This window comes from Coenobita brevimanus, chromosome 33, assembly GCF_032717465.1.
Source record: "Coenobita brevimanus isolate Jiangsu-jjx chromosome 33, ASM3271746v2, whole genome shotgun sequence".
NCBI classification, from domain to species: domain Eukaryota; kingdom Metazoa; phylum Arthropoda; class Malacostraca; order Decapoda; family Coenobitidae; genus Coenobita; species Coenobita brevimanus.
In genome coordinates, this window is record NC_136986.1 from 43562518 (window position 1) to 43588299 (window position 25782).

A 25782-nucleotide genomic window follows, 5' to 3' on the forward strand; every position below is an offset into this window, starting at 1 on the left:
TGTCATTTCTGTACTTTCACTCCATTTCAATCACCGGTCACAAGATTTCAGTCGGGGTAAGTGCACCGTGTCTGACACGACTGAATCATGTGACTGGGAGTGCAAAAGTTGTGAGGTGACACACAGGCCTTATCATTAAACTAAGTGCACAAAGGCATCAGCAAGCCCCTACTCACATTTCAGAACACCTGTGATGATAGAAAAATGGTCAGACAGCATCCCACTTTGCATAATGCAATCAGCTATGAGGCAAAAGGAGCAACCCCCGCCTCCACTTTTCTTCATCATGTTCTGCCAAAATGTCTGATTTAGAATGTTTATCTTCCCCTTTGCCATCTTACGACTGATAGTAAGTCCATCAAAAACTGGGTGTTTGTTTTATCACTCTGATAAAATGTCCATCTATCACTTGAGAGTTACTGGGGTCACAACACTGTGATTTAGGGACGGGAGGAGTAGGTTCTTAAGGCGAATCAGGAGGTGGTAGACAAGGCAGAAGGTAAAGAGGAGGAACTCTATCACCGTGATGAGACTGCATCCCAGAAACAGGCCCATATAGCCTCCAACATCACCTGTTCAGGACCTCAGTGTAAGTTTTGAGTCGTATTATGTACAACAGACGAGTTCACAACATGACGACTCAATACGAGATACGTTGGACAGTGCAGTACAGGGATGTGACAAAGACATGCTCACAATAATTTTACATATAAAAAAAGAAAAAAGAAAAAAAGAAACATTTACAATTAACCCGTGGACTATGAGCCACAGCTCAGGCTGGGTAGCGTCGCGTTGCGAGTCACAGCTCAGGCTGTCCATCACTGTTATCTATTCCACCCCTACACAAACTTACGCATGGCGCTACGCAAAGACGGAGAGAGAGATTTTTTTTTTCTTTTCACCAGATGATGCTCTGGATGTTTATCTTCAAGTTTATTATTAAAAAAAAAAAAATAAATAAATAACTACTTCCCTATGTAAACCACGCATGGCTCTACGCAAAGACGGAGAGAGATTATTATTATTATTATTTTTTTTCCACCAAATGATACCCTGCATGTTTATCTTCAAGTTTATACATATTATCTTATTTATGCGCACCACGGGATGGGGGGAAGGTAACTGTGCAATCCACGGGTTAATAAAAACAAATAAATAAATGAAGCAAGAAGTTTTGTTCACAACAATGAGTTTACAACAGCAGTCTGGTCCAAGAGGTGTTAAATGGTGCAGAACATAATTAGCAATAACACAACACTTGTATTAATAATTCAACAGACGATTTATAACAGGAAGCAAAATACTGTTAATATGGATAAAAGCAGACGACGCAATACTTTGGTCAGAGACAGCCAGTATATTAGATGATGTGGCACAGGATTCAGAGTAACAAGATACTATTAGTTAGTGTGAAGATAAATTATATACAAATAACATACAAATAAATAAGCAGGGCATTAAAAATAAAGGGAGGTGGGACCACAAGAAGCCACAACATGAAACCATCAAACTAAACATAAACATACTCAATATACATAAACTAACCAGGTAAAAACACAAAAAACTACACCAGACAACTCTATATTCTCCTTAACCCCTTCAGTCTGATATTTAATTTCTACTTTGGCCAATGTCAGAGTATTTAATCAGGCTTCAGAGCAATCCAATGAGTGAAGGGGATAAAGCAAAATACAACTAAACATGATAATATACCAGACATCCAAAGGTCAACAAACTACTGCCAGTGAAATATTAAACACACTACAACATGCACACTATACAAGCCACTACAACATACAGTAGTTCCAATGTAAAACCCTCTTTTAAATATCTTGCACATTTGAAAACCTAATCCCTTTTGTTACATGGCTGTTTTACCACAAAGAAATTGCATCCAATAACTGCCCCAACCTGTACTGCATAGTGTTTAGTGAGAAGACCATCTCAACAATGCCAAAAGTTGATGACATGAGGCACTAACGCTCAAATGTACTGATCATTATTTTGGAATATGTATGGAGGAGCACATGGCAAGGTCCAGCACCCCTTTATTCACTTGATAAGGCAGGTGCATATGACGTATATCTGTGAAGAAATGCCACCACCCATTCAACTCCCATGAGTTTCAATTTGTCTGAATGACTGTCTGGCCCAATTTACTAGTCATACTGTTGGTAACTTCTCCCACTTTCATAATCTTTCGTTGTTCCTTGATCCTGCCTTGTCTCATCTTCAGATTGGTAAAAAGTACAGGATTATGATTATGATGTAAGACACTGACCCCCAAAAGCATTATGGAAAATTAAGAACATACATGTACCTAACCTATCTCATGACAAGAGCCCCCAGTAGAAAAATCTATTATGCAGAGCTGCAGTGCAAGCCTCAATCTCCTCTATCATGTATGGCACACCTGGCAGGAGTCACCCCATGGCCACCCAACTTTATCAAGAAACAGTGATCTCACCCTTGTTTAACATGGGGACACTCCACAACAATGTGGTGAGGCACAGATCACTACCTCACCCCCCCACCCCACCCCATGATTAAGGCAGAGAAAAAGTCTGCCTCACAACTCATCTTATTATGGATAAGTTTTAACAAAAGCCTTGAGGTTCCTTTCAAGGAAACTCCTCTTTGCACTTATAAATTAATATCATGTAAAAACCTATTGCTTAAATTCATACCGGCACTACCTGCCAGGCAGTTTTCTCTAACACTTACCTATCACTTATACTTTGGGCAATGTCAAGATGGTCAGAAAACTAATCACTACAGATGAGGCTGTAGTCAGTGGATGTGTTGTTTATAATACAGTTAGGTCCAAATAATACAGTCCACTAAGAAAGCTCATGTAATAAAAGATTTTTTTTCATCATATCATTTAAAATAACTTATCATTTAAAATAACTTAAGCATTTTTAAGAAAACTTTAATAATCTGGTATATGAATGAAATTAAATAAAAAGATTACAGCCATATGGCAACAACATAAATAGTCCTGTACTCACTGATAAGATGGAGCATGGAATCTTTGTAGAGCTTCACAGCATTGTAGGTGTAGGAGGGAAAGAACACTGTCACCAATGCCACACTGCTGTTCCTGTTTACAGAAAAATACCATAGCTATCACTGTAAGTTCAGACAAAGAGAATGTTATCATCAATGCCCCACTGGTAATCTTGTTTGTGGAATATTAACACCAAATTTTGGCTAAGAGAGTATCGCCACCATTACTCCACTACTGTTTTGTGTATATCAGCTTCATCACAACCAAGCTATCAATAAAGAGCACACACACCCCTTACACCACAGTTAACAGTTAATACCAGTTACCATGTAACAGTTCATGATGGCCAAGACACATTACTGTGCATAAACTCAACTAACACAACAATTATCAGTCCACACCAGTTACCAAAGTCCAGCTATCAATATCACTTTAAGACACACCATCTTCATGAGATAACAACTCTGCTTTATATTTATATATACTGTATATTGATATGCCCATCCATCATCCAATCCCATCCTGTCCCCATCACAATTCATCCATCCATCCATCACCCAGTACCTTGTTGACTCAATCACAATCCATCATCCAAATCTTTGTTGCCCTAATGGGAACACACAAGTCCAGGGGCAGACTACTCAGTCCGACAAGGTGAGGGGACCTAGTACACACTGCTGAGCAGTACTGGGTGAGCAAGACTTACCACCCTTGGGAGTTAACTCGCTGGCCACATCCAGCTGGACCACCACAACCCATCAGACTTCCAGGCATCCTGCTGTCATATGTCATATGGTTGCCAATAAACATAGCAGGATTACTTACACAAAATTTACAATAGCAATTCATATCTGATAGTGCCAGGATTACAACCAATACAAAAATAATTTAGTAGTAACATACCTACGATTTAACTGTAGGTCATGGTACAAGTCTTGAAGGAAGGCTGGGCGCAGGGTACTGACTGTGCTGGTATAAGAATATGTCAGCTCCTCACACACATCTTTACACCTGCTTAGCTCTGTGGTGGAAGGAAAGCCAGTGTTACGGGTATGATCAATACAAAATTAACGGAAAGAAAAAAATGTGTATAAGGATGTATGGGTGGGAATGCTCAGAGAGGTGAGGGGCTTAGTCTCAGACCCTTCAATTCCAGGATGTTATCTTTACTAGCACCACCACCACCACCAACTCTTTCTTCCTACCCAAATAAGGAGTGGGGTAGTTAGGTCCAAACAGCAATAAGAGAAACACAGTATGAAACAGCAGCATATTATTCACACCAGGACTCCAGGAGGCTTTAAAACTGAATGGGTTATACTTGGCTTTCACTAAGCCTCTAGCACAAGTCATTTCTAAATTGAATGAAATCACCTGAAGGTATCAAGAATAAACTCAAACAAGATCTCCCTGGAATGAAATTTATAAGACAGCAGGGGTACATGAGGGAAGAACTGTACACAATTCACTGCTGACTAAAAAAAGATGCTGAGATCTCAAGCAGCATGTGGAAAAATGATAAATGAATGTACCAGCATCTGTTCAATTTCCAAACCTACTTCTGATATTAGTCTTACAAATCCCAATTTTAAAAAGTACGTGATTCTGTTTACCAGTTTACAATAATGTACAAGAATTCACCACTTGTATAAAAAAATAAAAAATAAATAAAAAGTACAGTATTTCTAGATCAATGGATTCTTTTGTACTGGTGCCACTGGACTGTTCAAAGAAAAATGTCTGTGACTCTGATAAGTAAATCAGTTATATTTGGTTCTCTATTATGAAAGTTCCTCACTCGCCGCTGACCTACCAGCCATAACCTTTTAATTTCACTTGAATTCATTACTGCCTGTACATCAACAACCTTTAAAACATACAGATCACTGGATATTTTGGTAAATACCAGCTGTAACTGGAATATTAAGATGTGATGCCTTATCCACCAAGGTAAAATCAAATCTCAACTTTTTCTTTTGTCATATTCTACTCTCTGTTTTGAAAGTTTCTGTTGTTTTCTTAACCTTCCAGCAATGTCCTTTTACTTTCATTCCTAAGTGGGCTACTGGGCCCCCCAAAAAAATCATGGACTGGTCCAAAAACATAGTTGTTATAATTTGGCAGAAAAATATTACACTGACCACAGACCAGCAGAACTGCTTCTTTAAATCCATTCACTATGATGACATATTTTGTTCTATTTCTAAAGGCGATTCAACTTAGGAAAGACCTGGGGTTAGCAAATGGAGTATGCAGCACCCTTAGACCCTATGCAGCACACAAGAAACATAAATAAGCTCTTCTCAAGTTTTGCAAAACTGCAGTAGCTAATATACATGTAACCAGGAAATAATCATGTCAAATATTTCCCCTATTCATATGGTGTGGAGCAGTACAAAGGATTTTTGGGGCGATAAAAACGGGGACATAAACCAAAAACAGTTCCAGGTACAATACCCCTTTCATCGTCCAGTAGGGTATAAGAGTACATACTATACAAGTGCCTCGCGGCAGGACCCCTATATCTGTGCTACAAACAAAAATTTCTAGACACCCTATCCCACCCCTCTAGTCACTGGAAGTATTATGCCATATATAGACTATGTGCTTACTGCTCTTTCTTCCCTATTCCCTTGGAGAAATCAAAATACTGGGTGCTAGAACAGAAGGGTCTAGTACAGAAAATTCTCACTAGATGTAATATGTGTTCCACGATATCACAACTTTTTCAAAATATTTGGTACTGTTAATTGTGCAAACTGGAAAATCAGTTTCACAGGTTCCAATACAACCTTGATAGGCAACTTTTCTCTTAGTTATTGTGGACTGTGGTGGGGGGGGGGGGAAACACACACACACACACACAGTCACATGCATCAATGGTTAACATACCTTCGATAAGACAAGTCGAGGCTAGCCGAGCAAAAGTAGTATTCTGTGTACTTAGAGTGACAGAAGGAAGTCTGGCCATTCTGCTGAACTGCTGGTAGATCTGCCCAAAGCACATCACAGTCTTGTTCAAGGTGCACATCTGTCCAATTGCTGCACAACATACAAAAATTTATGACAACACCATTACCAGTATCACCATCATGGTTCTTTTCCCATCTACAAAAGGGGTGCAGTAAAGTACAGAAACCAAGGAAAGTGAGTGGGAAAACTATCAACAGTATGCCCAATGAAATAAGCCATTCAACTACACATAACAGAAGCCCCCAGAATCCCAGCTACATCTCACAAGTCTAACCATCGGCATAAATTTTTGGTATCATTTGTTACAGATACATATCACATAACCAGTTGGAGCAATTAACTGTCATAATACATGGTGACAACAGGTGACATCACACTGAAAACAGCAGTACATACTGTGCTGTACAATGATTCACAGAGCTTTCATTTCGTTTCGTTTTTGTAGGCTCCAACATGCTTGCATGCATCAGCCTTGGTCACCTAATGGCGGCTCTCCATGCTGCTCGATTTATGGCAGCCTCCCTGTTCAGTCCCATAACCCTGGGGTCTCACTCAATACCCTCATCCCACGTCTTGCTTGGTCTACCCCTTGCAACCCCACTTCCAATATTAAACACTTCTCACCTTCTGCACCCAATTCTCATCCCCCATCATCTCCACATGCCCAAACCATCTCAATCTACCTCTCCTAATCACAACACCAATACACTCCAGTCCCATCCTACCTCTCACCTCTTCCATCATAAACCCAGCCCTCCCAGGCCTTGCATGCAGGGACGCATTGCACATCCCCCTAATCATTGTCATATTTGTACATTTGAGCCTGCGAATATTCTCTTCCTTTACTGCCCAGGTCTCACTACCATACAGCATCACACTCCTAATACATGCTGCATACAAAGACCCCTTAGCATGAAGGGAGAGTCCTCTCAATGTCAGGAGAGGCAAAAGCTCCTGAACTTTTTCCAACCACTTCTCACCCTAGCCACAGAGCTAGCTCCAGCCCCACCTCCAGGAGAGGCAAAAGCTCCTGAACTTTTTCCAACCACTTCTCACCCTAGCCACAGAGCTAGCTCCAGCCCCACCTCCAGCACATATCTCCCAAATAACAAAACTCTTCCACACATTCATGAGACTCACCAGCAAGTTCAATCCTTTCACATCTGACAATCTCCACCTGCTCTCCCTGACACACCGCACACATAAAATCAGCATTTTCTCCCAGTCTACCTCTAATACCATTATATCTCTTGTGAATCCATTTATCACAAACACTGCACAAGATGGAATTACTTCCCAAGCCCTTGTGGCAAATTGCACATGGCCACTCTCCCTCTACTCTAACTGTACTGCCACCAACCCTAAATATCATCACTTTTGTTTTATCTGCATTTACCCTTAAGCCCTTGTGCCCCATACCACCTCTCCACTTCCTAAATCTTTCCTCCACCTCCCTTTCATTCTCTGCAATCAACACCAAATCACCAGCATATAACATCTCCCATGGAAGTCCATTTCTGAAGTCACGTGAGAGGGCTTCAAGTACGATGGTAAACAACAAGGGACTCATACGGACCTCTGATGCACACAAACATTCATGGAAAACTCATCACTCAAATTTCCATTCACTCTTACCTGGGTGCATGCCATAACCACCCTAACCAGCCATTCCTCCAACCCAAGCTTTCTCATTGCCCACTTCACCACCTCTCTAGGGACTCTGTCAAAGGCCTTTGCCAAATTAACAAAAACAAAATCCAGATCCCTTTTCTTTCCAATATGTTTTTCCTGAAGCTGTCGAACAATGAATATGGCATTTTGTTCCCCTTGCCTGGCATAAACCCAAATTGCATCTCACCAATATTCACTCTTTCTCTAACCATACCTTCTAGAACTCTCTCCATTACCTTCATTATCTATTCTTCAACAGAGAAATTAGTTGGAAAAGAACAGGGAGGCTTTAGGAAGGGAAGAGGTTGTGTAGATCAGATATTCATTCTTAGATCTTTAGTGGAAAAGTTTCTAGAGAAGGGAAAGAAGTTGTATGCGGCTTTCATGGATTTGGAGAAAGCATATGACAGGGTGGATAGACAAGGATTGTGGAAAGTGTTAAGAATATATGGAGTAGATGGGAAGTTGTTGAATGCTGTGAAGAGTATGTACGATGGTGCGAAGGCTGCAGTGCGTGTGGATGGTGAACTAAGTGAATTTTTCTCTGTGAAAGTTGGTTTGAAACAGGGATGTGTCATGTCTCCATGGTTGTTCAATCTGTACATGGATGGGGTAATAAAAGAGGTACAAGGTAGGGTAGTGGATGTTGGAGTGGCCCTGGTGAGAGAGGATAGTGTTTGGAAACTCCCTGTACTGTTGTTTGCAGATGATACTGTGTTGTTGAGTGAAGACGAAGGGGAGCTGCAAGGCTTGGTGGATGAGTTTGAGAGAGTGTGTAAGAAACGGAACCTAAAGGTGAATGTAGGGAAGAGTAAAGTGATAGTCTTTGAGAGAGGTGAAGTCAGTGAATGTACAGCAAGGTTGGATGGTGAGGAATTGGAAAATGTGAGTACGTTTAAGTATTTGGGTAGTGTGATGAGTAAGGATGGAGGTTTGGAGGGTGAAGTGCTTGAAAGGGTACAGCAGGGAAGAAAGGTTGCTGGTTCCTTAAAAGCAGTGATAAGAAACAGGGAAGTGAGCATGGAAGTAAAAAAGTTACTACATGACAGTATTGTGATACCAACTCTAACGTACGGAAGTGAAGCTTGGACATTGTTGGAAGGACACAAGTCAAGAGTGAGAGCAGTAGAAATGAGTTATTTAAGAGGAGCCTGTGGAGTCACGTGGAGAGACAGGCTGACGAATGAGGATATAAAGGAGCGTTGTGGTGTGGATGTGGATGTGATAGGAAGCGTTGTGAGGAACACACTGAGGTGGTTTGGCCATGTGGAGAGGATGGAGGGTGAAAGACTGACGAAGAGAGTGTATGTGAGTGAGGTGGAGGGTGGAAGAGGGAGGGGGAGACCGAGGATGAGATGGAGGGATGGGGTGGAGAGGTATATGAGAGAGGGGGGTGTGAGTTGGGAGCAGGGCAGTGAAATGGCGGGGGACAGGGCGACTTGGAGGCGATTTGTTTGTGGCCACCCCAAACGGGATTGAGGCGTCTGGCAATAGATAGATAGATAGATCTATTCTAAAAGCTTTATACCTCTATAATTTCCTCCTTCCAGGGCATCACCCTTCTCTTTGTACACATTTACAATTACACTCTCAGCCAATCATCTGGGACAACAAACTCATATACAATCTTATTTATCAGGTCAGTAACTAACCTCACCCCTATAACTCCTGAGGCCTTCAACATTTCAGCAGTCAACCCAGACACACCTGCTGCCTTCCCCACCTGCATCCTGCCAATTGCCTCATTCACAGCAGTAGCATCAATTAAAGGCCAAGGGCCAAACACTGGATCTGCTGGCTACAAACCTTCCCTGTCCCAGTCAAACTCCTCATTCAACAACCGGCTATAATGCTCTCTCCACGCATCTTTAATATCTACACTGTTCACCACTACCCTTCCTTCATCATTCTTCACACACTGCTCACCTATAATATAACAATTATCCCTCTTCATCTGATTTGCCACCTTAAATATCATAGTTTTCCTTTCCTCATGATTAAGGTTTTCAAGTAAAAGTCTCTGTGACTCAAACTTCACCCTGTATACCTCTCTTCTAGCCCTACACTTGGCAGCCAAGTATTCTTCCTTGTTACCACCCTTCTTCCACTCCTGAAAAAGCCTTCTTTTCTCCTTACCTGCAGCTTCTACACCCTCATCCCACCATTAAGTTACTTTATGTCTTGGTGGGCCTCTTGTCCAACAGCATATTGCATCAGTAACTCCCAAGAGGTTGTTCTTGAGGGCTCTGTACGGTTCATTAACGCCTCTGTCTACGTCTCCCTGTTCAGCCACCACTCTCCTCATCTCGCTATAGAAGGTAACCCTTACTACTTGGTTTTCCAGCTTCCATATTTTCCTCCTAGGTACATAAGTCCTCTTTTTCATCACTCGTTCTTTAAGCACCAAGTAACAAATTAATAGTTTGTGCTGCTGCACACACTCCTCGCTTCCTATAACTTTAACATCCCTCACTAACCTCCTATCAGCCCTTATATATATATATATATATATATATATATATAAATAACTCCCTCTTCTGTCTTTCTTTCCTTCATTCTTACCATTTCCTTCAGCCTGTGGGTGACTCTACACTGAGTGACAAGCCAAATGGTTTCCTGTGCACCAGGAAACCATTTACTACACTGGGTGGTAACCATATAACCAAATTTTGGCGCCTGGTGGTTTAGTGGGTAATTACCGCACTCCAATCGGATTGACCCGGTGAAGGTTTATATCCAAAGGGTGGTTGGAGCTTATTGCTCATATAATGCCACTCAGGGATGAGTAAGGCTGGTCACTCTCATCTTAAATGTTGGGACCAACTGCCTAGCCCTGGGCTCCTATGCTCCTCATGGGGCAATGTAAGACTGGATGATGATATAGATATATATATATAGATATATAGATAGACAGATATATCTATTTATCTATCTATCTATCTATATATATATATATATACCTATATATATCTATATGTGTGTGTGTATATATATATATATATATATATATATATATATATATATATATATATATATGTGGGGGGGGGGCTTCCCTCACCCTTACCCAACAAAAACATGCAGGCAAGCACAGATGGAGGCAGTGGAGGGACCACCACAACATAGCTATCAGACAAGGTAAGGTACCACTAGGTTTGAAAAAATATTGTACAAACTGCCCTTAACTACTGTCATCTCTAACACCTGTCTCCCTCCTGGGAACACCCCAACATATGGCCACAACAGAACTGCCTTCAAAATAATTTACCCTAAAATACCTCTCTCATACTAAGAAACTCCTCTTCCTTCACTCTTGATGTACTGTTTCATACTATAATTATGATCTGTTTCATCCAACATTAACCTCACTCTCAAAGAATGTGTCTGACAACTTATGCGCATTCTTTGCATAAGTTCAAACCATTTTAATGTATTTTCTTCAACTCAGTAATTCCACCTCTCATATCACCATTCTGTCCATTTCAAAATCCTTCTAGTATAATACTGTACATACATCATCAATCATCCTTCTGCCTCCAGGTGTTCTGAAAAAGGCTATTTCTACAGCCAGATCCTAAAACGATGTCATTCCCTGCTCATATTTCACTCCCAAACAAGTTTCTACAGACACATATTTCCAAGCAGCAATCCAAATGTGAAAACTTCTCAAGTGACCAGTTCTCCACTGCACAGCCTTAGTATGTATGAGTGATGATATACCTGCTGTAAAGTTTCACATTATGGCATTTACTCTTATTTCATATTTTGACATCAGCCACTCTCTCATAACCACAAATTCATTTTTCTCAACTCCTCCTTCATCCTCATTTACCTTCCCTATTTTTCTACGTCTAATAGTATCACCATTCTAAAACAGCTAATCCCATCGCCCCTCCCCATTAAGTGTAGGGGGTGAGACTATGTATCCTTCTCAAAAACATTTAAGAGCAGACAACCAGCCTACTCCCTTTGATGGCATTACTTATTCAAAACTACAGTAGGGCTGATATATGCAAACATTTTGAGGTCTTTATAAATGAAACAATGAAGATTCCCCAGTCACCTCTCAGGGATCAAATCTATACAGTGCATGGCAAGGCATTCCAATTGGAACATTGTTACCATTAAACCACCAAGACTTGTTCCACTGAACCTTACCTTGCATTGTATACATTATTCCATAGAAGTAGCAGTCACACAGTTTGAAAATACACTTGGTTATGGCTCCATCCATACAATTACAGGAAGTGGAGAGGAACGAGTCACTGAAGAACTGGAGGCTGGCATCACTTGGCTTCAGGCAAGGTTGTGTATACATGTCTATGAAGGTCTTAAGGCCCTCTTTGTTGACCTGTCAATGAAGGTTAAGAAGAGATATTAAGCAGAGAAGGGGTGGAAGGGAAATGGATTGTGGAAGTTTACATCAGAAATGAAATACAGCTACCATGGAGTCGATCATGATGAAATGTAGTTATGGTATTTAGCAATGGATTAATTGTGACCCTCCCAGTTTGAAAAGTCTCCCCTGGAATAAAAAACTGGAGATAGCAAGAATAAACTTAACTATTATATTCAATATGCCAACAGACTGACGGGCTTAACAGAGCAGTGGCAATGACTACACCACCTTCCTGTACTTGCTATAAACACCTGACTGAGTACTTGATGCTGATCAACCTATCTGTCTGGCCAAGTAGACCTGTCAACCACAGGCAAGCAACTGCCCCTGCAGGGCCATCCCATGCAGTGAACCAATGTTCCCCCACGACTGACACTGCCTTGCCGCAGCAAAGAATGGGGAAAAGTATGGAGGCTTATTTCCTGGGCGGATGCTGCATTAGCATATTGCCACTCAATTAACAGGGACACCATAGCAGATTCCACTTAACCCTGTGATCTAGTTATCTGGTTCCCACCCAGAACTGTAAATGTTTCCTGACTCAGAGGTAACCAAGACTTGGCACTCAGTGCAGAGCCACCTGAAGTGGAAAAACATATAATAAAGTGATCTCTTACTCTAAGAGCCTATTATTTCATTCAGATTTTTATTATTATTATTATTATTTATTTATTTATTTTTTTTTTTTTTTTTTTTTAAGAAAAGCATGAAACAGGAAGAAATTCTGTATTGCAACAGCAAGTCCAGTAACACAATTACTCAAGCTTGTGGAATGAGTTGCATCTCACAGGCCTAACCATCTGTACTTTTTTGTTCTTGTAATTTTCTTTATAGATGTACCTCACACATATCTACCAGAAAGAATCAAATGAATATCATGCTATAAACAGGATGCCAAACCTTTGGTACATATTCCCCAGATGAAATTCATCCAACTAACTCAATCCTTTCAACGTCCCATTCTCATTCAGCTTCACACCTTTCTTCTCCACACAAACTTACGATGTTCATCCCCCTTCTTGGCATACCATGCTTCCTCTCACCTTCAAACTCATTCATGCATTATCTTTTAACAACCAAACTTACACTGCCAACAGTACCCCTTGTAGCTAGTGCTGTTAGCTACAAAACTGCTGGCCTGTTAGCACCAGTTTTTAAATCCAGGTGCACACTGCAGGCAGCACTCAACTCAGTCATCCACACTTTGTGGATTGGTACCTTAGGTAACACCTAGGGGAGATTTGTTTGGTAATCTCGATGATGCAGTGGCCTTGGATCCTAGGACAATGGATGAAGAATGTACGACAGGTCTGAAGGTCTACGTTACAGAGATGACCGCAGCTAAAATCCACATAAAACGTACCACCACCTTTACGTACACACATTCTCTCCATATGACCCTACAACCTAAGTACACTCTCCTCAACCCTATAAACCACAGGCTTCTTTACTTGACAGTCTCATATACATACATTCTTTCATGCATCATCTAATCCACTGTTGCCCCATAAGGAGCATAGGAGCCTGGGACTAGGATAGTTGGTCCTGACATTTGAGTGATCAGCCTCACTCATCCCTGATTGACATTACATGAGCAATAAACCCCAATTACCCCTAGGATATAAACCTCCACTGGCTCAATCCAACTGAGTGCCTTAATTACCCACCAAACCACCAGGTGCCAATATTTGGTTATATGGTTACCACCCATCACAGTAGATTGTCACTCAGTGTAGTCACCATAGATAAATGGAAGAGGAAAGAATGATAGATGGATACACAGAAGAGGAAGTAAGAAAAGAAGGGCAAGCAACTGACAGCAGCAGTATATCGAGTGAGAGGATGCTGAGTGCCCCCGCCTACCACTCAAATACATACATAATCATATATACACAAAATATAAAATTATCCTATTCACTTTACCTACTTCAAACACATTCCTTAATAATCCCACTTCAACTGTCCTTACTCCTGACTTATTCTCAAGCCACACAAATGTAGGCACTATAACAACTTCCTACACTTCTCTTGCAGCCTCCAAAATATAAGTTATGTTTATGGTGATACCTTAGTTAGTAAGACTGGAATGGAAGTAACAGCATTTTCAGTGAGAAGGGTGCCCCGGCCAGTGACTAGGAGGCTGGGGTAGGTGAGGTTGCTGGTCACAGTCACTTGCATCTCAGACTTCACCATGCGTGATACATCAACCAACTGTGGGTATAACTCTGAAAAGGAAGGGATTAATAATATTTGCTGGATCTGTTATTCAATACCACGATTTAAACTCCCAAGTAAGGAGGAGTTAGGTATCCCCATAAGCATGACATGTTGCCAATGTGCATTTTAAAATACAAACCACATTCATCAATGGCTCTGGTTCTACCCTCACCCCAGACTACATACCCTTTCATCATCTCAATTTAAGGGGGTGGGTGGGGGGGATGGGTGGGAAGCATCAACATAACCATTACTATGACCCTAAACTCGTGTTACACTACCTGGAGAAGACCTGCATGAACATGCCACAGTTCAAATCACAGATGGCGTAAGGTTAATCCATCAAGTCATCCTTGATGGGGAACATGGGGCAGTCCCCTACAGCTAAAATCATTTGAACTGCCGTCTCCTAGCCTTATACCATCCTACAGTACATCACAGGCTGTTCAGCACCCATAAGGGGCAGTTACTCCCCCACCCCCCAAAAAAAAAATGCTAATAATCACAAAAGTTTGAGAAATTTTACCTGTCAGCACATCAGCAAAGTATAATCATTCATCATGTAATCTAGTGTTGCCCCATGAGAAGCATAGGAGCCTGGGGCTAGGCAAGCTGGTCCTGACATTTAAGATAAGAGTGACCAGCCTCACTCATCCCTGAATGACAATATGTGAGCAATGAATCACAACCATCCCTTGGATGTAAACCTGTACTGGCTCAATCCGACTGGAGCACCTTAATTACCCACTCAACCACCAAGCGCCACAATCTGGTAATAGGCTTACCACCTAGCGCAGTAAATGGTTTCCTGGTGTACAGGAAACCATATGGCTTGTCACTCTGTACATACACCCACAGACAGAAGTAAGAGGGTAGAATGATGGAAAGAAAGACAGAAATGGAAGGAATGGAGGAAGAGTGGAAAGGCCAGGCACCCGAGAGCAAGACTACATCACGAGAGTGGATGGTGAGCTCCTCTACCTACCACTAGCAGAGTATAATGTTGATTAAATAGCCGAGTACCATTACATAAACACCAATAAGCAAAAAGCTCAAAAATAACTGTCTTTATCCCTGAGGGTATGTGAAAGATTACTGTACCCATGTACTTTCTGTTCTGAATAAAATGGGCATATCCCTATTCTAATTTTCATTATCAGATGATACCCCACATACAGGGGACATTCATAACAACCATTTCGACTCCACTGTTTTCTGAAACCTCTCCTGTCACTCCTCTTACTTCTCTTTCATTAATATTCACTTTTTCCCATACCAAATATGGTTTTATCCCATCCTATATTACCACCAGTTTTTCTTTGGCACCTAAGCTACTGTATAAGTAGTCTCTGAACTTGTCCAAGTTATATCAATGTATCTATCAATTTTGTATTATATCAATGTACAGTCTCTATCAATTTTATATTCTACACCTCACTCCTACAGCAACTTCAAAATGTGCATCCATCCTGCTCGTTCTTAAAGCTTCTCTAAAATAGATAATTTCTAAACCTATAACCTTCAAAGCTATCAATCACTGCCCAAGTTTCACTCCGGCACAAGACCATCTAAAGTACCATAATACACAAACACAGGATCCCCCTCACCTATCTTCCCCTACAGATAATTGCCATGGTATTCATTTTTCTTTATTTTCACTTTTTTCTTTTTAATACAGAAAACATGGTTACTATTTCTGCAGCCTTATTTCAATCAATCTAAGAAGGTACTTACCAACAAAGTCATTTTGGGGCATCCTAATGTATAGAGTAATGCCATGGTATTCTCCCATCATGGTCTGACGCTCCTGGTCACTGGTTATCCATGAGAAGCAGAGGCCGCTGGTGGTGGCGATGGGGGTGACACGCTGGCAACACTCACTACTCTCATATGACTGCAGCCCAAATGAACACTTCAGTAAAAGCTCCTCACAGCTGCACAATGAAAAATCAAGCAAACATTACCCTACTGGGATCTGATAGTCATTTACATTCAATGAAACCCCTTCAACCCAGTGATGTTATCAGTTTATTCATGCTACTGCCAGACCAGTTATTCATGCTACGCCAAATCATTGTGTTAGGTTAGGTAGATCTTTTATTGTTAGAGTAAATGAAGACTATATCTAACCTCTTTAGTTTGAAAAGCCTAAAAAGAAAAAACAATCTGGATAGCAAGAATAAATCAAATTAGATCAAACTGATGAGGTTAAAGAATTTCACATCAACTATACCATACAATTAGTTTAGTTTCTCATAAAGAATTCATCTTGAAATGTGATGGGATGAGAGTTAAATTATGTGACATCCAGTAACCAGAAAGTAAGTCAAGAGTAATGTGTAATTCAACTCCCCAAAGGAGGTGGTGCCAAATATGGTCTCCTCACAAACATAAATAAGTGCTATATTAATGATAAATGGACTGCATTTCCATACATGGCAAACACTCAAGTAACTGGAATAAACAGTATCATAATCTCTTTCACTAGTACAACAGTGCCATATAAGATGCAAAAATACCAGTTTTTCACACTAAAATCTGCCATACTCTTACCTGTCTATAACTCTTCCAAACTAAATGGTGCTAAGAAATCGCTCATACCAGCAACAGTGTAAGTAAACAGACTAATTACTCTACATATTTTTAGTTTAGATACTGATGGGGGGGACTAATACTAAAGCCACCTCTCCTGCTTACCTGTAAGACATAGCCTGTATCAGCTGAGGGATGGTGAAATTCCGTTCATTCAATATTGCTGACACTTGCCGTACTGCGTGCTCGGCCAGCTTCTGAACTTTTGGTGAATTTAGGTTGGCAAAGCGCACTAACCCTGGGCTGATCATGCCTACGAGAAAGGTTGCTGTTTTGCTGTCCATGCCTAATTCTGAAAAATAAGGACACCTTGTCATAATATGACATGTGACAAATACTTTAATTACTTAACACCTTGTTAATGTTAACATATAATTTATAAGCCCCACATAATCTTTCATTCAGATTGCCAATAATGTACATTTCAATATTGTATTTACTGTATATACCTGGGAATAAGGAAGACAATACTGTCCATGTATTGCTTTCTCTGCTTTTCAAACAAGTGATAAAAGTAGTGATGTGACCAGAATACCCATTACCCCCAAACTGGAATACAGAAACCTCGGACTTTGATCTCTGGAACAGTTAGGCTGACTTAATTGTAGGCATGTGTCGGTTCGGACTCTGTAGCAAGGATACAATATATGGATTTTACAGTCTGAACAGTTAAGGAGCCTGTACATGATGCCACGTGTACCCTGGGTGAAGCGAAGCAGCTGCAGCGTCCACCCAGAACCTAACCTCCTCATCTTCCCTGCACCTTGCTGTGGGAAGGACCCTAGCCCAACCTTAGCACAGTTTACCACAACGGGTTGAAGCAATTGCAGTTTTTAATCTATCTATTGCCAGACGCCTTAATCCAGTAAGTGGTGACCACAAACAAATCGCCTCCATGTCGCCCTGTTCCTCGCCATTTCATTGCCCTTCTCCTAGCCCACACCCCATTCTCTCATATACCTCTCCACTCCATCCCTCAATCTCATCCTTGGCCTCCCCCTCCCTCTCCCCCACTCCACCTCAATCACATACACTCTCTCACTCTCCACATAGCCAAACCACCTCAATGTGCTTCTCCTAACACTTCCTATCACATCCACATCCACACCACAATGCTCCTTCACTTCATTTTTCAGTCTGTCTTTCCATGTAACTCCACAAGCTCCTCTCAAATAACTCATTTCCACTGCTCTCACTCTTGACTTCTGTCCCTTCAACAACGTTCAAGCTTCCCTTTCATGTGTTAGAGTTGGTATAACAATATTGTCATGTAGTAACTTTTACACTTCCCTGTTTCTCATCACTGCTTTCAAGCAACCAGTAACCTTTCTTCCTTGCTGTACCCTTTCAAGCACTTCACCCTCTAAACTTCCATCCTTACTCATCACACTACCCAAGAACTTAAATGCACTCACATTTTCCATTTCCTCCTCATCCAACCTCACTATACATTCACCAACTTCACTTCTCTCGAGGACCATAACTTTACTCTTCCCTACATTCACCTTTAGATTCCGTTTCTTACACACACTCCCAAACTCATCCACCAAGCCTTGCAGCACCCCTTCATCTTCACTTAACATAGTATCATTTAAAAACAACAGTACAGGGAGTTTCCAAACACTGCCCTCTCTCATTAGGGCCCGCTTGAACATCCACTGCCCTACCTTGTATCTCCTATAATCTATATACAGATTGAACAACCATGGAGACATGACACATCCTTGCTTCAATCCAACCTTCAAATACAAAAATTCAGTTCTCTATCCACACACACTGCAGCCTTGCACCCTCATAAATACTCTTCACGGCCTTCAGTAACTTCCCATCTATTCCATATAATCTTAATACTTGCCACACTCCTTGTCTATCCACCCTGTCATATCCTTTCTCCAAATCCATGAAGGCCACATACAACTTCTTTCCCTTCTATAGAAACATTTCCACCAAAGACCTAAGAATGAATATCTGATCTACACAACCTCTTCCCTTCCTAAAACCTCCCTGTTCTTCTCCAACTAATTCCTCTGTTGCTTCCATAACTCTGTCAATATGTATCCTACCATATACTTTTCCTATTACACTAAGAAGACAAATACCCCTATGATTACCACACACTTCTTTTTCCCCTTTTTCTTTGTACAGGAGAATAATTATACCTGACTTCCAATCCTCCGGGACTCTCCTCCCAGGCCAATCTGCACGTCTTCCACACCCATTCTACTACTTTTCCCCCCCATGCTTCAGCATTTCACCGCACTCCATCAATTCCTGGGGATTTCCCCATTTTAACGTTCTTTATTGCTTCCACAACTTCTATCCTGCTGATTTCTTCCTCTCTTCTCATATCCCTCCTTCTCCCAGCCATTCCACAGCCACTTACACTCGCATTCCTTTCATTTTCTATGTTCAACAATTCCTTAAAGTGTTCTCTCTCCATCTGCTCACTTTTTCTCCCTTCACTCCATCTGCTCACTTTTTCTCCCTTCTCCACTCCATCTGCTCACTTTTTCACCCTTCTCCAATAGTAATCTACCATTTTTATCCTTTACTCCCCAACTAACTTCTTTGGCACCCTGTCTAACTCTTTCCAGAACATTTTCTTACATTCTCTCCACTTTACACTGAAATTCCTTCCAAATTCCTCATACTCTCTAACAAATTTTTTCACCTTTCTCTTCCCCTCTACATATAACTCTTCCGTCACTCAACTTCTTCCACACCCGTTTCTCATCCACTCACTACATGCTTTCTTCTTTTGTGTCACAGCCTCTCTCACCTCTTCCTTCCACCATGCTGTTCTCTGCAACCCCTTTTGTCTTCTCTTCATTCCACACACCATCTCACAGTCATGCTGCACAGATTTTTTCCGTGAATATCTTGCACACACCTTCCCCGTCCCCCATCCGCTCCAATCCATATTTACCCAATCGCTCCTCCACTTCCCTCTTATAATCTGCCTCTTTTCAATCCTCTTGTAACCTTTCCACCCTTCTTCTATTTCTTTTCATTTCATTTGGACTCTGATTCTGACCACCAAGTGGTGGTGAGAAAGTCCACTCCCCCAATTTCTATATACTCTTGCATCCGTTACACACCTTCTCATCCTTTCATCCACACACCCACATAATCAATCATTGCTTTCCGTTCACCACCCACCCTTCTCATCACTCGCTGTGTATACCTATGGATCATTTTCAAATACAAACTCAGTCCTTGGACCATTTCAAATACAACTACAGTACTAGGCTGAATTTAAAAATAAAATTATGAATACAATGTTCATTAACATTTCAACTGCAGTCTGAATATCAGAAGTTCATTTATTACAAGCACAAATTATTACAGCCCACGCTCAGAACCACCTCAAAAGACAACCATCATGTTTGCTGGTTGTAAGGGTAAAATACCTGTTGAAGAATGTCTCAATGTCAAAGAAGCACACATAAGATCCAAGACAGTCTACAGTATGTTTACTACAAGTTTTTCATTCATTCATTGCCAGACGCCATGTATCCCAAATGGGGTGGCCAAGGGCTTAGAGTTAATTGTTTTACAGGGAGGGGCACTAATCCTCCACCAACCCCACTTGACACGTAGGGAGAACGTTATGCCAACAGCATCTGGTGTTCCCAGGCGGTCACCCATCCAAGTACTAACCAGACCCAACGTTGCTTAACTTCGCTGATCGGACGGAAAGCGGTGTACTCAACGTGGTATGGCCGTTGGCACTACAAATGGTATATCAAGCTGAGAGTTTTGCCAATAAATTGTCATTACACTTTATCATTAACTGAGCCCGGAAAAGCTGCGACACTAAGTTGGACCCTGCTGGCTGTGAAATAATTTCCAGCAATGATAGGAATTACTAGCTGAGACAGAGCTGATGCTGCAGTACACCTTATCAGTTCCCCTGTATGGTTCATCAGTGGGTGCAAAGCTGGTGGCAATTCTATCCAGTAGAGCTTACCATTTCAATATTTCTGCATATTTTGGGTGTGATAAATTACACTTATGAAACCTAATCCTTGTCAAACTTTTCAAAGTGTGAATGGCATCTCTCCTTGATTTTGTCCCTATTCATTATCGTTAACATCCACACACTGTAATCAGTACAAAGTACTGACCCAATTGCTAATTGGGAGATGCTGGAATCGGCAGAGTACCAACTTGTGTTTCACGCAACTGTTTGAATGCCTGAATATTTGTGATGGTAGTTGATGATATTTGTGCGCTTATGACGGTAAGTTTGTCCATTGTGATACATCAACTGCCAAAAGGAAATCCCAAGGTCCCATGGCTGTATGAAAACATGAAGTCAGTTTTATAGCTTCGGGTACTAAAATACTTGAGTTTAAAAAAAAAAAAAAAAAAAAAAAAAAAAAAAAAAAAAGGTATCAATATCTTGCCAAGATGTCAACTTTCTTGTGACATTTCTTCTGCAAATAAAAAAATGATGCTGTGGGGTCTTTGATGTGGTGTCATGGTTTTGCAGACATTTATCTCAACTTTTTTTTTCCATTGTATAAATAAACAGAAGCGAATGAATTTCAAGCCATTTTAGGCATTAACCTACCTGAACACCACTTAACCTAACCTAAATCCATGTCATTCCAACCTAACCAAGACCAAATTTCCAACCACATCCTTAGTCGTCTGTGGAGTCCATCGTGATTCCGATTTCAATTTTGAAAGCAAGCAACAGACCCACTTCTGGCCCTCCAATTGGTCAAATATGGACTATAATGCACCAGTGAAAGCAATACCGCCTATGATCATAATGCATCACTGAGAATCAAAAATGCTTCTTGGTTACTTTTACTATGTGGAAGAAACATCACAGAAGCTGACTTCGAATTGTGCAATACATTGATCAGCATTATTATTTATTAGGAATGTCAAGTCATGGTTTTATAAAACATAATCTGAAACTTGGCTCGTCCTATTGTCTTCAAAAAACATCCGAAACTTGGCTCATCTGGTGCTATACTTTAATCTTCATAAAATATTATCAGAAACTTGGCTAAAACTTTTATCTCCATAAAACATTTTCAGCAACTAGGCCCAAACTTTTAACTTCATAAAACATTATCAGAAATTTGGCTCGTATTTTTATTTAACATCAAATAACATCGTCCGAAACTTGGCTCATACTTTTATTGAATGCTAAACAACATTATCCGAACCCTGGCTCGTACTTTTATTGAACGTTAAAACATTATCCGAAACTTGGCTCGTACTTTTATTGACCATCAAACATTATCCAAAACCTGTCTCATACTTTTATTAAACATCAAACATTATCCAAAACTTGGCTCATACTTTTATTAAACATCAAACAACATTATCCAAAACTTGGCTTGTACTGTATTTTTATTAAATGTCAAACATCATTATCCAAAACTTGGTTCATACTTTTATTAAACATCAAACAGCATTATCTAAAATTTGGCTCATACTTTTATCTTCAAACAACATTATCCAAAACTTGGCTCGTATTTTATCTTCAAACAACATTATCCAAAACTTGGCTCGTACTTTTACTTAACGCCAAACAACATTATCAGCAACTTGGTTTGTACTTTTATCTTCAATTTCAAGTGTCAAACTTAAGCTGAAATTCACAATTTTCACAGGAGCTAAATAATTGTTCTTAAAACCTGGCTTGCATTATATATTTTCCACTTCTCAAAATTTCAATTTTTGGTACAAATTTACATTTATTAGGTATCTTTCACTTAAATATACCAATTAGCTTCCACTTCCATGTCTTAACCTAACATTCTTCATACTCTTCAAAGCCTGACTTACTTCTTTTAGTGGGATATAGCCCAGGACTGTTGAACAAGTGATATGTTGTTTTCAAAATGCATGATTTTCTTTTTTTTTCTTAAATTTTATATAAAGGGAATACCCCGAGCTAGACTTTGATAGATCATATAGCCCTGCTAGGTGTTGGGAGAACACTACCTCTCCCAGCAGAGCAGCTACCCAGGCAGGGCACAAACTCTTGACCCTTTGGTCTTGAGTCAGGTGCTCTACCAGAGTCACCCTGTCCCCACAAACTGCAGGAGAGCTCCCATTAACAAATGATGACAATCTTATGAAAAGGATTACCTTTGAAAACTGTAAATTCATTTGACACCCAGACTCTAGAGATATTTGTTACTGATGATTGTATAATTTTCACAACACCCAAATTCTGCAAAAATACCATGTTACTCAAGAGAACAAATTTAGGTTTGCTGGCAGTGGTGATGGCATCATATAGAAGGCAATGGACCGACTCAGACCTCAAACACATTGTCCTCAAATCATTCGTTAGGTTAGTTAAATTATGCTGGGTTCAGCTGAACTGGGTTAGGTTCGGTTTGGTTGGCTGGGACAAACAATTAACAACACTGAAATTGAACCTGAATCGTCTTAAATGTGCTACATGGCAGGTGTCCACTTACCAGTTTCAGTATCTTCAAAATTACACCTTTCTGCAAATATTTAAAGCTGGCACAATGATAAGCTTATTGCAGTTTAGCAAGGGAAAAAAATACTACAAACTTTAAGCATAGAGAGCTCTCCTGCAGTTTCACTTCTCCCTCAATAAACACCTAATGGCAAAAAATTAGTCAACATAGTAAAATCTTTGCCTTCTAATTACTGGTCCAAAAATGCTGGAAAGGAAAGCGAAATAATTAATACGGGAAATAACCAAATTCAGAAAATGCAGGAAACAATCTGGGCAAATTCAAATTGAAGCTGGTCTAACCTTCAGTTGAACAGCTCCTTCCGTTAAAAAGCTCCTAAGTTGAAAAGCATCTTCTGCTGCAGCTCCTCTATAAAACTCAACCATCATATTACCAAAAATCAATAAAAAATACAGAGAATCTGAGTAAACTGCAAGCAACCTGGAAAATATTGGGAATGCTTCTTAAAATTTAAATTATGTGGTCTGGCTCTGGAACACTGACCAAACTCCGGTGTGCCTGAAATAAGATCAGCTTTTAACCATCCTCACCTGTTACTTTGGCCATAGAGAAGAAACCACGGTTGCAGAGGGTCAGTGTGGGGAGCTGGAGGCCAGTTGTTTCTGCCATGCTGCTGCTGGTCTACGGAAAAAAAACAGATAATATTCGGTTCACTCTCACGCCATTTGCAGCATCACCGGGAGGCGACGCGGAATAATACATCTTCCACATCACCGCACGACGATCGACACAAATATTAACCCAGCAAACACCATATTTTTACATTATTAGCATTCTAATGCTATTTTATTCACTTACTGATTACGTAATATATGCATCATTAAATGGCTAATACACAATACTGCACAAATGATTGACAGAATACCGTAATTCACAATATCCGCCACGGAAACTAGTTCCCAAATCAACCGTGAATCACAATATCCGCCACGGAAACTAGTTCCCAAATTAGCATGGTTGGCTATAAAATTCACTTATAAAATTGAAATATCAATAATAAAATCATAACCATATTGTTTTATACATTTTTCAAGTTGAACACCAAGCAAATACTGTCTAATTAGAGAATTTCCATCCTTACCGCTCATGTCGCCTGCTCTCGCTTAACTGCCAAAATTTGAATTCTAGGATGGTGTCACGATTACTTGAAAACCTGATCTTAGCACAAACACACACCAGTATTGAGGAATTTAATACATTTCATCAATAAAGCGCCACATGTTATTTGCTTAATGAGTGTTCTGAGGGATATGTGAAAAATCCTTCCTTCACTCGTGCGTGGGAAATTAACTCTTCCATTGAGAGAGGTTTACCTTTCTTTGGTGCGTCTGGACTGGAAGGCGGTATTCTCGATAGGTAATGAAGCTCCCTAACACGTCTTCTTTAACGATTTATTCGTGTATATGGCTGGTAAATATCCACTGGTATGTTATTGATGTAGAGTATGGCGATGTTTGAAAGATTTATGCAACACAGGAGAGTAAGGAGCAATATGCAATATAAATCGCTTAATAAAGGCTGTACACAAGAATATTCGAGACATGCTCAACTAAATGAGGGTTCACTGACCTTCATTAAGTTGTCAGGTAATAGTCACAATAAAAGTAGTTGCAACCACCGAAGGAGGTAGCCCTAAAAGGAAGATTTATGCCCATACTCCCCGGGTTGGTAGTCGGAGGAAAATATAAGGGCGGCGGTGGCCTAGCACGGTTAGGTAGCTTATAACACCTCTTCCTTAATTTATTTTTTATTTTGATCCTTTACTATATTCTTGTGTTATTCATGAAATCTATGTCGACCCTGAAAATAGGTAAAGAAGAAAACCAAGGGATACTGATGAGAAGTTTCGAGAATAAATCGTTTAGGAAGAGATGTTAGGGAGTCTCCTTACCTGAATAACGGCGTTCGTGAACATATTGTACTTTTCAGGCACTCCATCAATGGTAAACACGTAAGGGGTGGCAAAGATTTATAACTGGAGGTTGTTAACGGTTATGACGGATTGATGTATGGCGATAGCTTGACATGAAATATACAACATTTCAGTCTACTTGAGCAAAATCCAATTCCAATATAGATGTCACAGTCTACACATTAAGCTGCCCTTTTCCCTCATACACTATACAATTATGCCTGTTTGTTACGTATTTTACTATCCTATTACACATGGATCATTATACGTATCAGACATTTATCATATACATAATTCGTGCACAGAAACATCTAAAAAAACAACTACTTAGCGACGACTGACAAAGACGAATTACATACAACCTTCATTGATAGTTTCTGCTATCTTTATACTATATATTAGATACTCTGTAAATAGTAGCGTATCTATACAGTATTTTCATCTTAAACTGGCCCAAACTTTCGTCCTTTTGCTGTTTTATTTTGCGTAGCTCACTGGCAAGATAGTTCTATATCCTTCCCACAGCACT

General features: G+C 40.3%; 1 protein-coding gene and 1 non-coding gene across 2 annotated transcripts in view; both read right to left on the reverse strand.

The window, feature by feature from the left end:
* Positions 1-405: 405 nt before the first annotated feature.
* Positions 406-25782, reverse strand: part of LOC145395886 (bile acid-sensitive ion channel-like) — a 29756-nt gene continuing 4379 nt past the window's right edge. Inside the window, exons 3-11 of the mRNA XM_080269409.1 lie at positions 23872-23962; positions 16965-17151; positions 16002-16201; positions 14118-14275; positions 11810-12002; positions 5903-6052; positions 3914-4031; positions 3012-3103; positions 406-572 (exon numbers count right to left, since the gene is read on the reverse strand). Of these exons, the coding sequence (XP_080125535.1) occupies positions 406-572; positions 3012-3103; positions 3914-4031; positions 5903-6052; positions 11810-12002; positions 14118-14275; positions 16002-16201; positions 16965-17151; positions 23872-23962 (1356 nt within the window). The remainder of the gene's footprint in view (positions 573-3011; positions 3104-3913; positions 4032-5902; positions 6053-11809; positions 12003-14117; positions 14276-16001; positions 16202-16964; positions 17152-23871; positions 23963-25782) is intronic.
* Positions 20471-20589, reverse strand: LOC145395947 (5S ribosomal RNA). The gene has a single exon (XR_013896675.1). It is a non-coding gene; the product is annotated as a 5S ribosomal RNA (ribosomal RNA).